At 38.1% G+C, this 15,068-nt stretch overlaps 1 protein-coding gene and 1 long non-coding RNA gene across 3 annotated transcripts; one reads left to right on the top strand and one right to left on the bottom strand.

Annotated features, from left to right (window-relative positions):
- Window positions 1-248: 248 nt before the first annotated feature.
- Window positions 249-3,768, bottom strand: LOC147754255 (uncharacterized). Of its 2 annotated transcripts, XR_015317000.1 has the most exons (3): window positions 3,602-3,768; window positions 2,857-3,112; window positions 249-2,265 (listed from the first exon to the last, which is right to left on the bottom strand). It is a non-coding gene; the product is annotated as an uncharacterized LOC147754255 (long non-coding RNA). The 2 variants fall into 2 exon arrangements; XR_015316999.1 differs by lacking the exon at window positions 2,857-3,112.
- Window positions 3,769-3,821: 53 nt separating this feature from the next.
- Window positions 3,822-14,861, top strand: LOC111254963 (venom protease-like). Its single transcript, XM_022816475.2, has 7 exons — window positions 3,822-4,732; window positions 9,264-9,328; window positions 9,693-9,826; window positions 10,765-10,912; window positions 11,174-11,312; window positions 11,435-11,568; window positions 12,728-14,861. The coding sequence occupies exons 1-7, from the start codon at window positions 4,612-4,614 to the stop codon at window positions 12,881-12,883; spliced, it is 897 nt and encodes a 298-aa protein (XP_022672210.1). The 5' UTR covers window positions 3,822-4,611; the 3' UTR covers window positions 12,884-14,861.
- Window positions 14,862-15,068: the final 207 nt, after the last annotated feature.

Raw genomic sequence — 15,068 nt, forward strand, 5'->3', positions numbered from 1 at the left:
CCGCGAAACGGTGCGCAGGTAGTATATCAACTTGTAGCTAGAATTCAAAAGCTATCGAAGCTAAACATAATTAACAGGCCGACCCTGACTTTAGTTGACAGGAAGCAGCAGACAAATGGCCTATATAGTGTAATCAGTGAAGTAGGTTGGATTATCTGCCAGTTTTCGCGAATTAAAGCACACTCTATTGCGCAATTGGACAAAAACGTGCATACACATTTATATACATAATCAAATACATAATAATGTATCCCGATATGGTCATCTTTTATTTATAGGCGAACAACACAGCATTATCCCTATTTACATTGGGCACCATGTCGGTTTTAGTATTTCATCAAACAATGATTTTCGGGGTCAGTGAAGGTCGTTACTTATAGGCCATGCCAATGTGTGTCATGTCAAGCGGGTTTCAGACAAATGATGTAACAAATTGCTATCCTTCAGAGATAGATGGAAGGACATCGACGTCATTCGATCGCGGACTCGCACGAATAAGCTGCTATAGATCGTGTCCACTTGCAGATCTATCAGAAAATGCAATCGGGCATTTCAGTATAGTTCCGCCGGCTAAAGGCCTTGTCACCCACGCTCTACAAATACGTATATCATATGCTCATAAGGGAATGAGTGCGAACATTAATTGGTTACCAAGGGGCTTTAAACTATTTACAGACTTCCCTTATTTTAAACAAATAACAATGACGACTTTTTTTTTTTTTGAGATCGTGAGTGGCTTCGTCATATTATGTTAGATTATTGAACTCCAGTCCAAGTGCAAGAGGACTTCATAAACGTGCTGCGACTAGTCCCACCTATGCGATTGCAATCCGCGTTGTCGAGTAAGCTAAATAAGTGAAACAATGGAATGTTTCTTTGAGTAAGCTAGCTCCAACATCTTAATTCGAGCCTGAAATATTTTACAGCTGTTCTAGTATGTAAGAGGTGAATCTGTTCTTCCTCTAACTATTGTACGAAAGTCGGCTTACTATTGATTAACGGCCTAAAAAGAATGTCACAATGATGATGTATTATCTTGGCTTCTAGAATCGCCTACGCCTGAATACATAGAAGAGTTGAACTTGTTTTTATTTTGAGTTATAGCCAATAAGTCTCAAACATTAAAATTTGTTTTTTGCGACCTCGCGTTAAAAGTTATCTCCTAGTGGTTTCCTACTATAATATTTTCAATAATCCATATATATATATATATTTATATATATATAATTCAGAGTTTCGCTTGTCTAAAGAAATGACTACGTATATGAAATGATTCAATCTTTAGCGACATTTGCGCACACAGATTTTATGCGCAGTTAATATATGAATGTGTCGGTAAGTGTGTTTTAAAATGCACAGATCCGACGAATTTGCAGTTCGCGAGAGCTATTTCCTGCCACTAGAGGCTATAAGCAACGGAACAAGAATAAACTTTACAAAAAAACAAACGTGTTGGAAAAGAAAGAAAAACAGCCGACTTTCCTTATTTTATAAGCATTAGAAGTGGCCCCGTGATGGTCCGGTGCTAACGTGTTTGCCCACTAAAATTTGAAGGACGCGTAAGGTGTCAATAAAACAGGTTCGAAATCGACTGATGTCTTTATGCAGCTGTTTAATACGTTCAGTTACTGCTCGTAGCTATAAACAATACCATCCCGGTGAATCTGTTGTTCTACTTACTTGCAAATTAAACTCTAGTCAAGTGTCATACCGACAACGTAACGCAACCAAATGGAAGATTATCTTTCTTAGGCGCCCAGGAGCTTTTTTTCTGCTTCGCTTTAAAATTTAAACACTTTTCCTCGAAGCCTCGTTAACTTGGCTGACTTCGCTTGTCAGCTCGCTGGTCACCTCTAGACTTTTATAGACAACTATTGTCCTGCCAGCTATAAGGATACCAAAAATCAACGCGTGGTAGGCTGATGTAATTTTTCTTTGATCGGCCGAAGCCGAGCACGAGTCGTCCTGACAAGCCAATCGTCACTTGACGCGCTCGACCCTGGCGTTCACCCCGACCTCGAAAGCGCGTCCACAGATGCCTACCGATGAGCATTACTGATAGCCACAAACATTGAAGAGCGGACGCGCCACGACCGTGAGATTCCCGGAGCTGCATCTGTACGCTCATGTTGCAGCTCTCCCTGAACAGTGACCTTCAGAAGTTATCACTGGTGCTCAAGTTATACAACATCTGAGAACACGACAGCATAACAACAACACTACGATGTCAGCCATCCAGTAGCAGGGGCTTATTGTTGATCACACCTGGGAAATTATTACGCAGAAATCATAATATTAATTGACTAGACTTCCCAGTATCGTGCACAACTCTGCATCAGTTCATCGAGCCTATTCTTAGTTGAAGCGGCGAATACTTCCGTAGGCTGATGCGGAAACAACGGAAACCTGTCGCTCTAATCTAACTATTGACCTTATGGATTAATCTTTACATAGCACGGACACATGGTGCAAGCGTGCGTGTACTTCGGTATATCTATACCAACTGCTAGAGGATAAACCTGAATCTAATAAAGCTGATTTTCAGGGTTGAGCACAAAACAGAGAATTAATCGTTCTTAATCGTTTTTCCTATTGATTCGCCTGTCTTGCAAGTAATTTAAAACAATAATAAGGAAATAGATATTTCGTAATTGCATAAAATATCGCAAAGTAATCTTGACATATGCTCTACCTCTTGCTGCTTTAAGTTGCAGTAGGGAAACAATTCGATTACAAATGAAAACTGTTGTTTGGACTGCAAACACCGCAAAAAGTGTTGGAATATTGAATATTTTTTGTTCATAATTGTTTCTATTCTGTATCTTCCTCTTCATTCATTCAAGATTCCAGCTTTACCTAATGATTTCGGTAAAGGCCGCTCAGGCCGTTGCGTATGGAAGGTCAATAACTTGAGTGACGCTTTCTATATTGGAGTTTCAAATTCTTTATCGAATATAGCAAAAAGCAAAACATGAGTCTTCATAACGGCTTCTCGGTGTCCCATAAGTAGCTCCTGATAGTACGACGTGCGCCACCTGGCCCTGTCCAGACCTCGTATACAGTCGACGAACGGCGACGACGTCTAAAGCTGCTGCAGCAGCAGCTGAACCACCTGTAGAGAATGATTATGTTTCAATGGCGATGATGATGGTGAAGCGTCAATTGATCAACTGTGTGATTGTGTGTGCGACTTGCATGCGTCTCTATGAAGTCGGGTGTCATGGGAGCAAGGTCGCTTTGCTGACAGCGTCAAATTATCGGCACCTGTACTTCCACACGTTCGTGTTTGGCCAGGCGGTAATCTGTTGCTTGCTTTCCTCCCGCGCTCGCTTGCTGGTTCGCCGCCTGGTTGGCTAGCATGCAGTTCCATTTGTCCTGGTAACATGCATACACACGCACAGGCAGGTAGAAATACACACACACACACACACACACACACACATGTATCCATCAAACTACAAACTAGAAGCAAACAAATCCCTCGACATAGCTATCCACCTACAGAAACCGGCTAGCTGACGAAGCGATTATAGTTGGTTTGCGACTGCTCGAGCTAACTACTACAACCAGCAGAATCATGACTAAAGCTATAGAACTTTACCGACGACGCTCAGTCCGATCGCTTCCTATACGTCGCTGACATGGCTACAGGCGCCGCTGCTTCTGATGCCGCCTCCACCGCTGCTTGCACTTGGGTTACCTACCCATTAGCGAGCGATGAAATGCTTACACCTGATAGATGGATAGATAGATACATACAGCAGCAGCAGCAGCAGCAAAAGCGCCACTGCGCAGTGGCGGGGCTTCTGCCACTGCGCACTGGTACAGGATGCAACCCTGACGTGTCGATAGTGGCGCCGCATCGCGGTCGGCGGTGCCAACTGCAACCCTGAGCGGGCTGTGCTTAGTGCCAGCCTAGGCCATGCTGAGTGGTCGCGCACTGTCCGAAGTATATAAGGACGAACGGACACCAGCCTACCAACAAAGCGAATTGTACAGCACTATTGTCAGTCGACGCCCAGTCAAGATCAAGTTCAAAAGACGGCCTTGTATATAGCAAGAACAAGCAATTACAGTGTGTTACCGAAACTCCGAGATCGTCCTCTTAGCAAGAGGTATATGGGAAAGACGGTTCCGGACACCAGTGCGTGCTTGAATAGAGCACTCATAGAGGAACAAGCTAGTGGAACGCATCGTACACAAGGATAATACTCGATGCGGTGTTTTTTATTAGTGATATCTGCTTGACACACTCGACAGCAATATTAATATCAATTGAGGATATATGCAATTTAATGAAATTGCCATAGGTAGTTGGTGTACATTGAGTGCGTGACTTTGGACGCAAAAATTCTCAAGTGTCTCTACAAGTTCTCATGGTGTACATTGTTCATGCCGCAAGTTCTGTATAGTTTCTGGTTGCATCGATATTCAAGTAAGGCTAAGACTGAGCACAAAATGTTTATTTCTCGTGAGAATTAATCTTGAGTGCGCCCCTAAGGAAGACCCTTCACGAAGACGGATAATAGACCGACAAAGCACTTTGATTTTTTCGCTCAGACGAGAGTACAGTCTAGTGGTTATTCATAGTGAAGTACTCAGTACGTGACGATGTGTTTTATAACACGAGACCTGTGCCTCTGGCTTGGTTTTTGTTTGCTATACTTGGTTGGAAGCAGTGAAGCGCAAAAACGACAGAGCGCCAATGATCTTTCTGCAGACCACGAAGGAGGTAATAACTCTTGCATGTATTTTGGCCACGGATCAAATTCAGTTATCATCAAATGAGTAGAACATGTTTTCTTGCAAGCGTTCTCTAGATTGCTTGTGTGTCGTTGTAGTTATCGACAATGAATTTTATGGATGAGAGAAAATAGATATAAATGATATATAGTGTGATTGATTCGGAAATGCATCGATTTAAAAATGAAAAATCCTACTATATTCAGATCATCATAGATTGTAAGTGTAAAGAGACATTATGAGGAGGTGTTGCTAGTGCTATTATAATGGTTAAATATGGGCCGCGTGATTAACACATTCATTTACTAACAGATGAAGGTTTCATATATGTTATGCATTATAAAAATTATGACAATCAGCGTGAATCACCTTGATTTATCATTTGCGTTTAAGTACGTTTTGAACTTACATCTTACGATCCTTTTCATTATATTTCGTTCCTTTAATATCTATGTACGGTTATGACTGCAGGCCAGACAAATGACCCGGCTTTTCCTCATAGTTTCGACCTTTTTATGTCAAAGAAACTATCGTTCGTCCTGTATATACTCATATACTTAATGACAGTACCAGACGTAAAAATCACAATGTTAACACAGCCTTTCTTTGTACATCATTGATGAGTTCTGCTAAGTACTCAGTAGGAAAGCTTGTAATATAAGTATCTTCGTCCTCAGAAATTGTATCTGCTGGTTTGGCTATACGCCTTTTCGCATGAAGGGAAACGGTCTTCATTCTTTGTTTTAAGCACCGGCGGCTGTGATCTGTGAGGTAATTGTTAAAAGCCCCAACGGAAGGCGTGGAGCTCCACCTTTAGTTAAGATGCCAAGCAAAAAAACCAATGTGAACTGAAACACTACGCAATTAAAAGGCGGTAAGAATTGTGTTTCATATTTTCATAAAATAATGCTTCTAGATTTTAACATTCTTCTAGGTTAAAAGGTCAGTTATAGTTTTTGAAAGCTTTTTTTTATTATTACGTAAAAAATGAAGTTTTTGTGATCGTAATTGACAAAGGGTATGGAATATAGAGTATTAAATTTAAAATATTTGTGTCACGTTTCCCATAAGCATAAATGATATTAAGTTGACTTGAGACGTATTCTGAATACATTTAGCTAATCGGTAGAAAGCCTGAGAAAGGCACCCTTTACTGTGTCTTCATTAGAACTTATAATTTCAAAATAAGGTCTTTCAAATTCCAATATCGATATATTCTTTTAAAACTTTTTCTATAAATACATATCGCCTCATTAGACATGCTGAATAATTAATCTCTAAGTATGCGTATGCAAATGAACCGTGTAAATAGTAACGTACTTTTCTACCGTGACGTTGTTCTATAGTAAGGTAAGTTACTGTTCTTATTGCATTGTTCTGCTTCCGTCAAAGTTAGGCAAGCGATCATATTGTTTTGTTAGAAACAAAATTGAACATGTTGTATCAAAAGATATTGTTTATCTGTAGGATTTATGCTTGAATATGACAATAAGGGTGATGATTTTGTTCATCAATCAATCGCTATCTTTTGCTTAGATTAGTGGGAATTAATTATGTCTTTAACGTATTTAGTGCATATAATGCGTAATTATAACCAACTTATAGTTAATCCTGCCAAATGATCCATAGAAATCATTGCCAAGAGGATACTGCACAGATTAGCGCTTTGCCACAAACCATCCCGGTCGTACGATAAAGTATGAGCATATCGACTTAACGATATGGATGGCACTTTACCACGATCAAAAACTCGAACGATATAAAAATAAGTAGATATATGCACGTACATAACACAGACAAATTTGTCTCTTTTTATGATGCCCCCATTCATCGCGACATAGCTTATTAATTTAACATCTACTGACAACCTAAATGTTTCTCTTGGCGATGTATGCACTAATTTGGTGAGACTAAGCTCGGCGACAACTAAACGCCTATGGTTGAGCTATAGATGACTAAATGCGATATTTTATAATTAATTTTATTTCGTGTTTAGCGCCGGACATTGACATTGGCATAAAGATCGTAACGAAATTCCCACTAGCCTGTTTTTGTGCGGTTGGCTGACGCAACAAAAGGAAAATCAAGCTGATGAAATATAAAAGCTATTTTTGACCCCTTCTAATGTCATGTCTTTACGTAGAGAATTTACTACTTTGTAATAATGTACTGCACATCCCTATACGCGTAAAAATGATCGTCGACGTTACATCCCTGATTTATTGTATGGGTAACGGGGAGGAGACAGCGTCCAGTTTTGTAGTTCTCTAAGACATTGTATCTAGATACACAGGCGAAAATTCTCTTCATTCAAACTTTCGCGGAATCGACTGTGGCGCCTGATTAAGATGGCAATTCAAGTCCACTTCTGTTTTTATAATTTAGCCTTGGAGTATATTGCACTAGCTATAAAAAAAAAAAGGTTCAATGTTATATTATCTAAATATAAAAAAAATAACCCTTTCGTAACTCAGATTGTACTACAAAAGTACCGTATGGCACTACCTCACTTTAAGTTATTTAACTAGTTGATAATAAATAATTCACCTAGCTATTGTTTGTCTTCGAAGATACGCGGCCTAGAAGCTAGGCATGCCAAAGTTGCGTCATCCTTAAACGTTGAATTGTATATCTTTTTTACATTAACCAAGTGAAAAGAGGATACTGAATGAACTAATCATTTCTTGTAGACTGAACGTTTCGATAATGAAAAATACTTAACGATGGCGTTTATGCTGGATCAAGTAATGGCAGAAAGGGTATTAATGTGTTACTTTTCAAATGGGTATTGTCAACTGTATTTATCATAATATAAAAGCGTTTCCGAGTGAACTTACTGATATTTAATTGTTAGTTTTTTGTTTTCAAAAGTATCGCCTTGAAATAGAAATGGAACACTGCAAGCAGAAATCTAATTCTCTAATGGGCTGCTCTAGTGATTAGTTGAAGTATCGTTTGTATGTTGTTCTCTGTGCGTAAGGCGAGGTGAAATAAAAAAGAAAAACTTATATTGTTAAACGTAGATTGCGTTGAAATCGACAAAATTCTTCTAAAAGCGTTTTTCAAATTACTAATCCAGCTACGCTTTACTCATTTTCTCGAATTTTATTAAAGTATTATTTTAGGCTGAGTAGGCTCGCACGTTATTTGAAGGTTAATTTATTATTGTAAGACTGAACATACACGTTAAGTTTTTTCTTAGTACCGAAGATCAAGATTAAATTTAGTACATGAAGAACATTGAAAAAAGCTCGTTTCAATATGTTAAATAAAGTTATATTCGTTATTTTAGAGACTCGCTGTGAGTTAACTAGAAGAAATAAACGTTCATAGACATGCTGTGACTTTATATGAACATAAATATTTTGGTTAATTACTACGAATTCTATATGCAACACACGCCACTGTTTGTACAGCTGTATGTCGGAATAGAATGTTAAATTTGTCCGATGTCTGAAAAAGAAATGTTGGTTGAATGTTGTCGAGCTCGACAATATTAAAAAGGGGTAAGGCATTGCACGAAATAAGTGAAAAGAAACACGCAAAAGGAGGATTTCTCCAAATCCTCTGCGAACTCGTGTACGTTTACTCGTCTACGTACACCAGTGGAAACCGGTCCAAATGCGTCTTCGTTTCTAACCTCGCAAATGAAGTATTGGGCCCTCTAAGGCTCGCCAGCGCTTGGCATGTCAGTGGAATCTTGGAAAACAGACTCGACGCAATCAAGAATAACACTCCATCCTTGCAACTAGCCAAAATTAGTAGCTCTCACTAGTAGGGGCGTAATAATGTTGTACCTGTTGTGAGGGGCTTAAATTTATTCCTTAATTATCAGTGCATAACGTTTATTCAAGATTTCCTTTAAAGTAAATGTTTAAAAGGTTTTCTGGCTTTTTTAACGCTCGTCGCTATTGTTTCGTTGCCACTTATCTTAAAAACTTTCCTATAAATACAGCTCGGAGAGGATTCTGTTTTATTATTTTTTTCGTAATTTCACAGCTGAGTTTTTATTTGCATTATTAATGCTAGTGCCATGCGACTCATCTCTCATCAAAAATAATCTCTCTAGAATATATATTGACCATGTCAATAATATATATGTATATATATTCATGTATTACATTGAAAGTCGTCTCAATAGTTTACAAAAAGGAGATATGGTTTAATAATGCATGAGAACTCAAATAATAAAACTAATTAATTGCAATATCTAAGCAACTTCTATATCCGGCGTATTCTTTAAACAATGCACAACTTTGCACCTTTCCAGTAAACCACACCGTTGTGAAAATAAAAACGGATCAACTTTACAATCATAAAACGCATAATAAAGTATTACCTATGAATAATGTTAGTCAAATGTTTGCGCGCCGTTGTTGTAAGATATATCAATAATTAGGGAGTAGAAAAAAGTATTTTCGTATTGCTTTTGATGGCTGCTTCGTAATGCGCGTTGTTACTATGATTTTACATTGCATCAAGTGTGTGGCTTACTTATGTCAGGAGTGTATTGCTTTCAGATAGGCTCCTGTATTCCGCATGTGGTAGATCTACAGCAAGACGTCAAAGGGTCGTGGGTGGTGAGGTGAGTTATCCGATTGAGCCCTCAAAGATGAATTAAAATATGAATTTGTAAAGTTAAACCTCAGAAAACGGCATAATGCCAGCAAATTTGCAACGGCTTTCATTGTTTATAAAATGCTTCGGCAACCCAAATTTGATGTATTAATATCTAGTATGAAAAAAAGTGTATTATATAGGAAACATATCAGAGTTAACATTTATGCCTGGAGAAACAAAGTACGGTGGTCTTTTGGATTTAACATAAAATCGAAATTTCAAGCAGATACTTCCTCTGAAATACTAGAACTTAGGTTTACGTCAATAGAAAATAAACGCTAACTCAAATATAGCTGATTTAACTGTGTCTATGGCTGTTTGCTCGACAGGACGTCTACGACGGTGAATTTCCTTGGCTTGTATCAATCCAACTATTGCCAGCCTTAGGGGAGAACAAGTGCGGAGGCACTATACTCAATGATCGGTGGATCCTTACGGCTGCACATTGTTTCCATGGATACAGGCAAGGCATTTGAACCATATTTACTGGTCTAATTTGAACGAGTATAACGAGAACCAAGACAATAAAAAGCTGCTAGTGTCAAGGCCAGCATTCTCTCTAGTTTCAAACGAAAGCCAAAAACTATGTACAACAAAACAGGAATGACACATTCGTATTTCATTATTTGTGTTCTACTCATCAGTCTGCTGGAATCATTTCTCTGAATACGCCTTGTCAACATGTTTTATGTATAGGCCCCGTGGTCAATAATTTTTGGTTTTGTACTTCTCAAGGATTGAATATTTGCTAGAAAAAAATCAGAATTGTTTACTGCATAATCGCCCCTGTTGTTAGTAGATCCTGCGTCCCAAACAAAGGTAGGATTCACTAAAAGGTTATCAAAGTTCTATCTACTCCACACTTATAATTACTGCTCTTCTTCATTACATATTCAGTTTGAAGGTTTTCCATTTTTTCACGATATTCTTTCAGCCTTACCTGATGAATCTACACCATATATTGATCATGTATTAGTTAGAACTTGTTTTATGATGCGAGGCAGATTGTTTCCTACGCAATACTACGGTGTGGTTTGTTATGGAAAAACAACATAAATTTTGATGGATCACAAATAAAAATCTACTCGGATCTATCGACTTGGCCGATTTAAATTACCATTGCTAGATACCCTGCATTTCAAAAAGACTTTTGAGAAACCATTGCCAAATTATGAATAAAACTTACTGTACCATACGACACTGTGCAAGTCAGCGTATTGGAAATATTATCCTTCCATTAAAGCACTGAATAAATACACGCTTCGTCGAGAAGGTGGTAAGCAAAATAACTAAACGTAAAAGATGCATTTTGGATTTGTGAACGCTACAATAATAATCTTAGTAACATTAAGTCGATTTAAAATTAATGCAGAAATGAATTACGGTTTGCATATCAATTAGCAAGTCGAACTTCGTCGTACGCGTGGCCGATTTTAACTTACGCCGCAAGGAAATGCGACCCCAGCAGGCGCTTACCATGGCAATCGAAAAGTTAGTCGTGCATCCACAATACAGGAAGGATCGAAAATATGACAACGACATTGCCCTTGTGCGTATAAGCCTTGGCCTTTCACTGAATAATATGAAAAATAGATAATATACGCGTGTTTCTATGCGCAACTGGTTGTGACATATTTGCTTCCTTATCTGTAACGGGTCTGATGGCAGAAATCGAATGAAGTTTAGGCACACACTGTAGATATCTTTCCAAGATTAGTTCCGACGTGTTCGTAACGATAAACTAAGATACTGAGAATTCGGTGTCTTTGACAATGTCCATCGGCTAACATGATGTTGATTGAATTTGAAGATTAAACTGGCCAAGGATATTGAATTCTCCCCATACTCTCTGCCAGCGTGTCTCCCAACCCTTCGTCTAGCTTCCACGGCCGGTATCAACGTAACAGTTATTGGGTGGGGCAAACTTGCCGAAGCTGGGAAACTTCCAGGTGAGCCATGTTTGTTTCAGCTGTACCTAACATCTATTGGAGCGCAGTGGTTAATGGGTCACTACGCACATATTAAGCTAATTTTTTATGCGTACGTTATGTCGTTTGTTTTTCTATCACAGAGACTCCTCGGAAAACTTCATTAATAGTATTTGATAACGCACAGTGCAATGATTGGCTGGCATCGCTTCGAATGCGTCTACTCGACAACCATCTCTGTGCAGGCGTTAGCAAAGGTGGAAGAGACGCCTGTCAGGTAGTCATTGCTTGTAAAGATTATTGCAGCTATACAGTACACAATAGTCTTTCTGTAATTGATTAACCCTAGAGTGTTATCATACTCTAACACAACCTTTATTTGTTTTGAAGCATCAACTAAATACGGGGCTGATTTCATATACAGTTCAGACCATATAACACTAATTTGTCAACTAATTGCAGCATCAAGATCCTAGTATTATCGGAAATGCATGTCTTTTTATTTTATATTTTTTTATATATTTTATATTTTATGTATTTGAGACCACTTAGAGGTTTCTTTACAAACTCGTCAGCAAAACACAATGCTTCTAATAGGTTTACATACATTAGCGTAAGTACTAATATTTCGTGTCAAATGCATTTGTTTGACTTTCCGATTGTAGAAGGCTTAGTGCTAATGTCTTCCGTTTTTAAAAGACTGGATAAAAGGTCCAGCTATCTTAAGTCGCATAAACAAAACATACAAAGCAGCCATAAAAAAAGCGAAACTGGGTATCGACCCAGTTGCTTCGTAGCTTCACCGTTTTGATTATATGACGGCATGCGGCGCCGTCTTTTTCGAACTTAATATTATGCAAGAAGACACGCCCAGATTCATCTACAAGGCATCTTTTAACATGCCCATGTAATGATGACTGTTAATACTCAACCAGGAAAACGGTCCGATGGCACCTCCACCCGCAATGCTTACGATAGTCTTACGATACTTTAGTCCCCATAAACAGATTTTTCGTAAATGGCATATTTGGTAGTTTTGTTTGTTAATTGGTCCAATCAGGTAGAATTAAGAATTAACTGAGGACATGATTTTCTATAGAAAATTAGGATTGCATTACATGTGTTCTCCTGTTTACATGTTTAACGCATGCTTCGCCCGGTCGGTAAATTTGGACTCCAGGATTTACTAAGTTCTATTGAACCGAACAGCGAGATCTTCGAACAGCATATACTAATTAATAGCATACAACAGACTCAAGTATTGCGATTTGCGAAAAATTCGAGTGTTTGGATTCCCTAACATGTCCCCAGCTACTACATTAATGAGTTTTTCAGTGTGATAAACCTTGAATGAGGTTAGTGTATCCGGAATGAATGGTCCTACACGTTTTCGCCATTTATAAATCTACAAATTTTTTTTTGCTTTACTGGTGTAGGGGGACTCTGGCGGTCCGCTGATGGCAGTAGAAGATGGACGATACGTCGTTGTTGGCGTTGTCTCAACTGGCTATGGCTGTGCTCGCCCGAAGACACCGGGCGTTTATGCAAGGGTGTCCTCCTTTCTGCCTTGGATCAATAACGTTATCAATTAACAGTGGATTAATTGTCTCTAAGAGTTTCGGGTGACAACAACAACACAAAAGCTACACTAATTGCGACCGTTTACACAGAAAGGGAATGCCAAACGAAGTGTGGAAAACCACCAGCTTAGACCCGTTGGGTATCCTGAGCGTTTGGCTTGAACCCAAATCTATTGTGTCAACATAGTTGTTTAAAAAGACTTACTCCCACCTTTATTCTTAGTAGCTTTATTGGATTCCGGCATATTTTTTGGCATATTGAAGTACTGTATACTGCTACAATGCCCATACAGAACTAGGACTCTTTGTGACACGTTGGCTTATTCCAATATATGTGGGAATAAAAGTGAATAGTCGAGTCTGGTTTGGCGTTACTAGTGATAACGGCTACAGAAAAACTAACGAGCCCTATCACTGTTAGTGCTAGAATATATCCTTAGGAACAGATACAAGTGTAAAGTAATAAATGGTGGTTAAACACAAATGTCATTGACAACCGGTTAGTAAAAACTAAAGAATGGGTCAAAGTGAACACATGTATGAAATATATAATACCAAATGCCAGTGTCTCATTGATCTACTATAGCTGTCACCTGGATGAAAAGAAGTAATAATGAAGAAAAAGAAGATCTCTACAACATATTCTATTTTTTAGATCGGCAATCCGCAACTGCCACGCATCGAACACTGCCGATGTGCTATGAATGCAACATGGTTAGTCATTTGGTTTGGTTTTTGCCCTATTTATATAAAATATGACGAGCTGTATTGAAAAAAATGTATAAAAGTAATCTTTCGGCACATTCAAGGTCCGCTGGGTCGGATGTAACCTAAATCCTATTGTTTTCAAAGCCTTGGCACCTACTCTGGTTTTCCCTTGAAAAGGAAGTCCGAAACACCATTTCTTCTGAAAATTCCTTATGTCTGAATTAAGAGTGCTTTATCTGAGGTTTTCTATTTTTCTTCTTTGTGATGCTTGACCAACAGTCTGTCTCAATGTGTATTCATTTTTAGCTTTCGCTTTGGCAATATTGAATAATTATTTTTTATGCGATTCGTAATTGTGTGTTCCAAGATAAACCCAAGCTCTATTCATCCCATTTAACTTTGTGGAAACAAGGATATTTCTCAGCACTTTGCTTTCAGTTATTATTTACGTCATTAAGGACAATTTATATTAATTTTCATGAATTCATGAAAAACTTTAGGATCTAAAATAATATCAAAGATTTTCGGATTTTTCTAAAATCACCGGAACTCCTTAAAGCGTTGTCGTTACGGCTGCGACTTATAACCAGAAAGAAAAAATATGTAGAACAATTAATCAATTTGATATGCATTACTGCATTACTTAGATCTATGAATAAAAAAAACACATCGAATGCCCTTGTAATTGAAATTATACAGCGAACACATGTTGTAATCTAAATGCGCAAAAACTATACACATCGAAGGATAGTTTTGATAACCTGTTTTAGCTTAATTCGGACAACAATTGAACGAAGTTGAAGTATCAATTGATGTGGAAACTAGAAGTTTAAGGCTTCATATGCAGAAGCACTTAGAAAATGCATTTCTACCAAATGTTAAAACTATTTCACCGTTTTTGCGATAAACAAGAACACGTTCTCTAGTATTACCCTGTATGTGCATATATCGAAATTAGCTAGCAAATGTGATAACTGGGTCAAGCTGCCTCTGTGTCTGTCACCCTTTATTTTTTGTCATCAAGTGGTTTTGAACTAATGAACACTATAAATCGATATTTTATTTATTTCGTAGGTATAGCGTATACTACAATTTACTGGCTATGATAACGTCAAAAATAAAACACGATTCTACAGAAGACATGTAACGAGTTCTTGAAAACTCGTTCAAATGCGGACTACACATACATGTGCTGACATTCTATACCTTACACTGTGGGAAGATGTTTATGAAGACATTCAAAAACTAAGAAAAAAAAAATAAATGCAAACATGAAATTTAATTTATGTGTGATTGCTTTTGCCTGTTCTTATTTTTCTGGTCACAATGCGGATAAGGCTTAGATTACAGAAAATGCATAATAAAGGTAATTTATTCACAGGATGCCTTTTTATTCGCTTAAGCTTCGCAATCGTTTAAGCTTTATTAAAATTTTAAATGCTGCTTTCACTAAGATAAGACAACACATCCTAGTACACAAATTTCTATG

Source organism: Varroa destructor, unplaced genomic scaffold, assembly GCF_002443255.2.
Source record: "Varroa destructor unplaced genomic scaffold, Vdes_3.0 BEIS01000007.1, whole genome shotgun sequence".
In the NCBI taxonomy this organism is placed as follows: domain Eukaryota; kingdom Metazoa; phylum Arthropoda; class Arachnida; order Mesostigmata; family Varroidae; genus Varroa; species Varroa destructor.

What these genes read in the sequence shown, in the direction of transcription:
- LOC111254963 (XM_022816475.2), top strand. Translation starts at nt 4,612, where the DNA reads ATGTGTTTTATAACACGAGACCTGTGCCTCTGGCTTGGTTTTTGTTTG. An exon ending in TTCTGCAGACCACGAAGGAG is followed by an intron (nt 4,733 to 9,263) that starts GTAATAACTCTT and finishes TATTGCTTTCAG; the next exon opens with ATAGGCTCCTGTATTCCGCA. An exon ending in GTGGAAGAGACGCCTGTCAG is followed by an intron (nt 11,569 to 12,727) that starts GTAGTCATTGCT and finishes TTACTGGTGTAG; the next exon opens with GGGGACTCTGGCGGTCCGCT.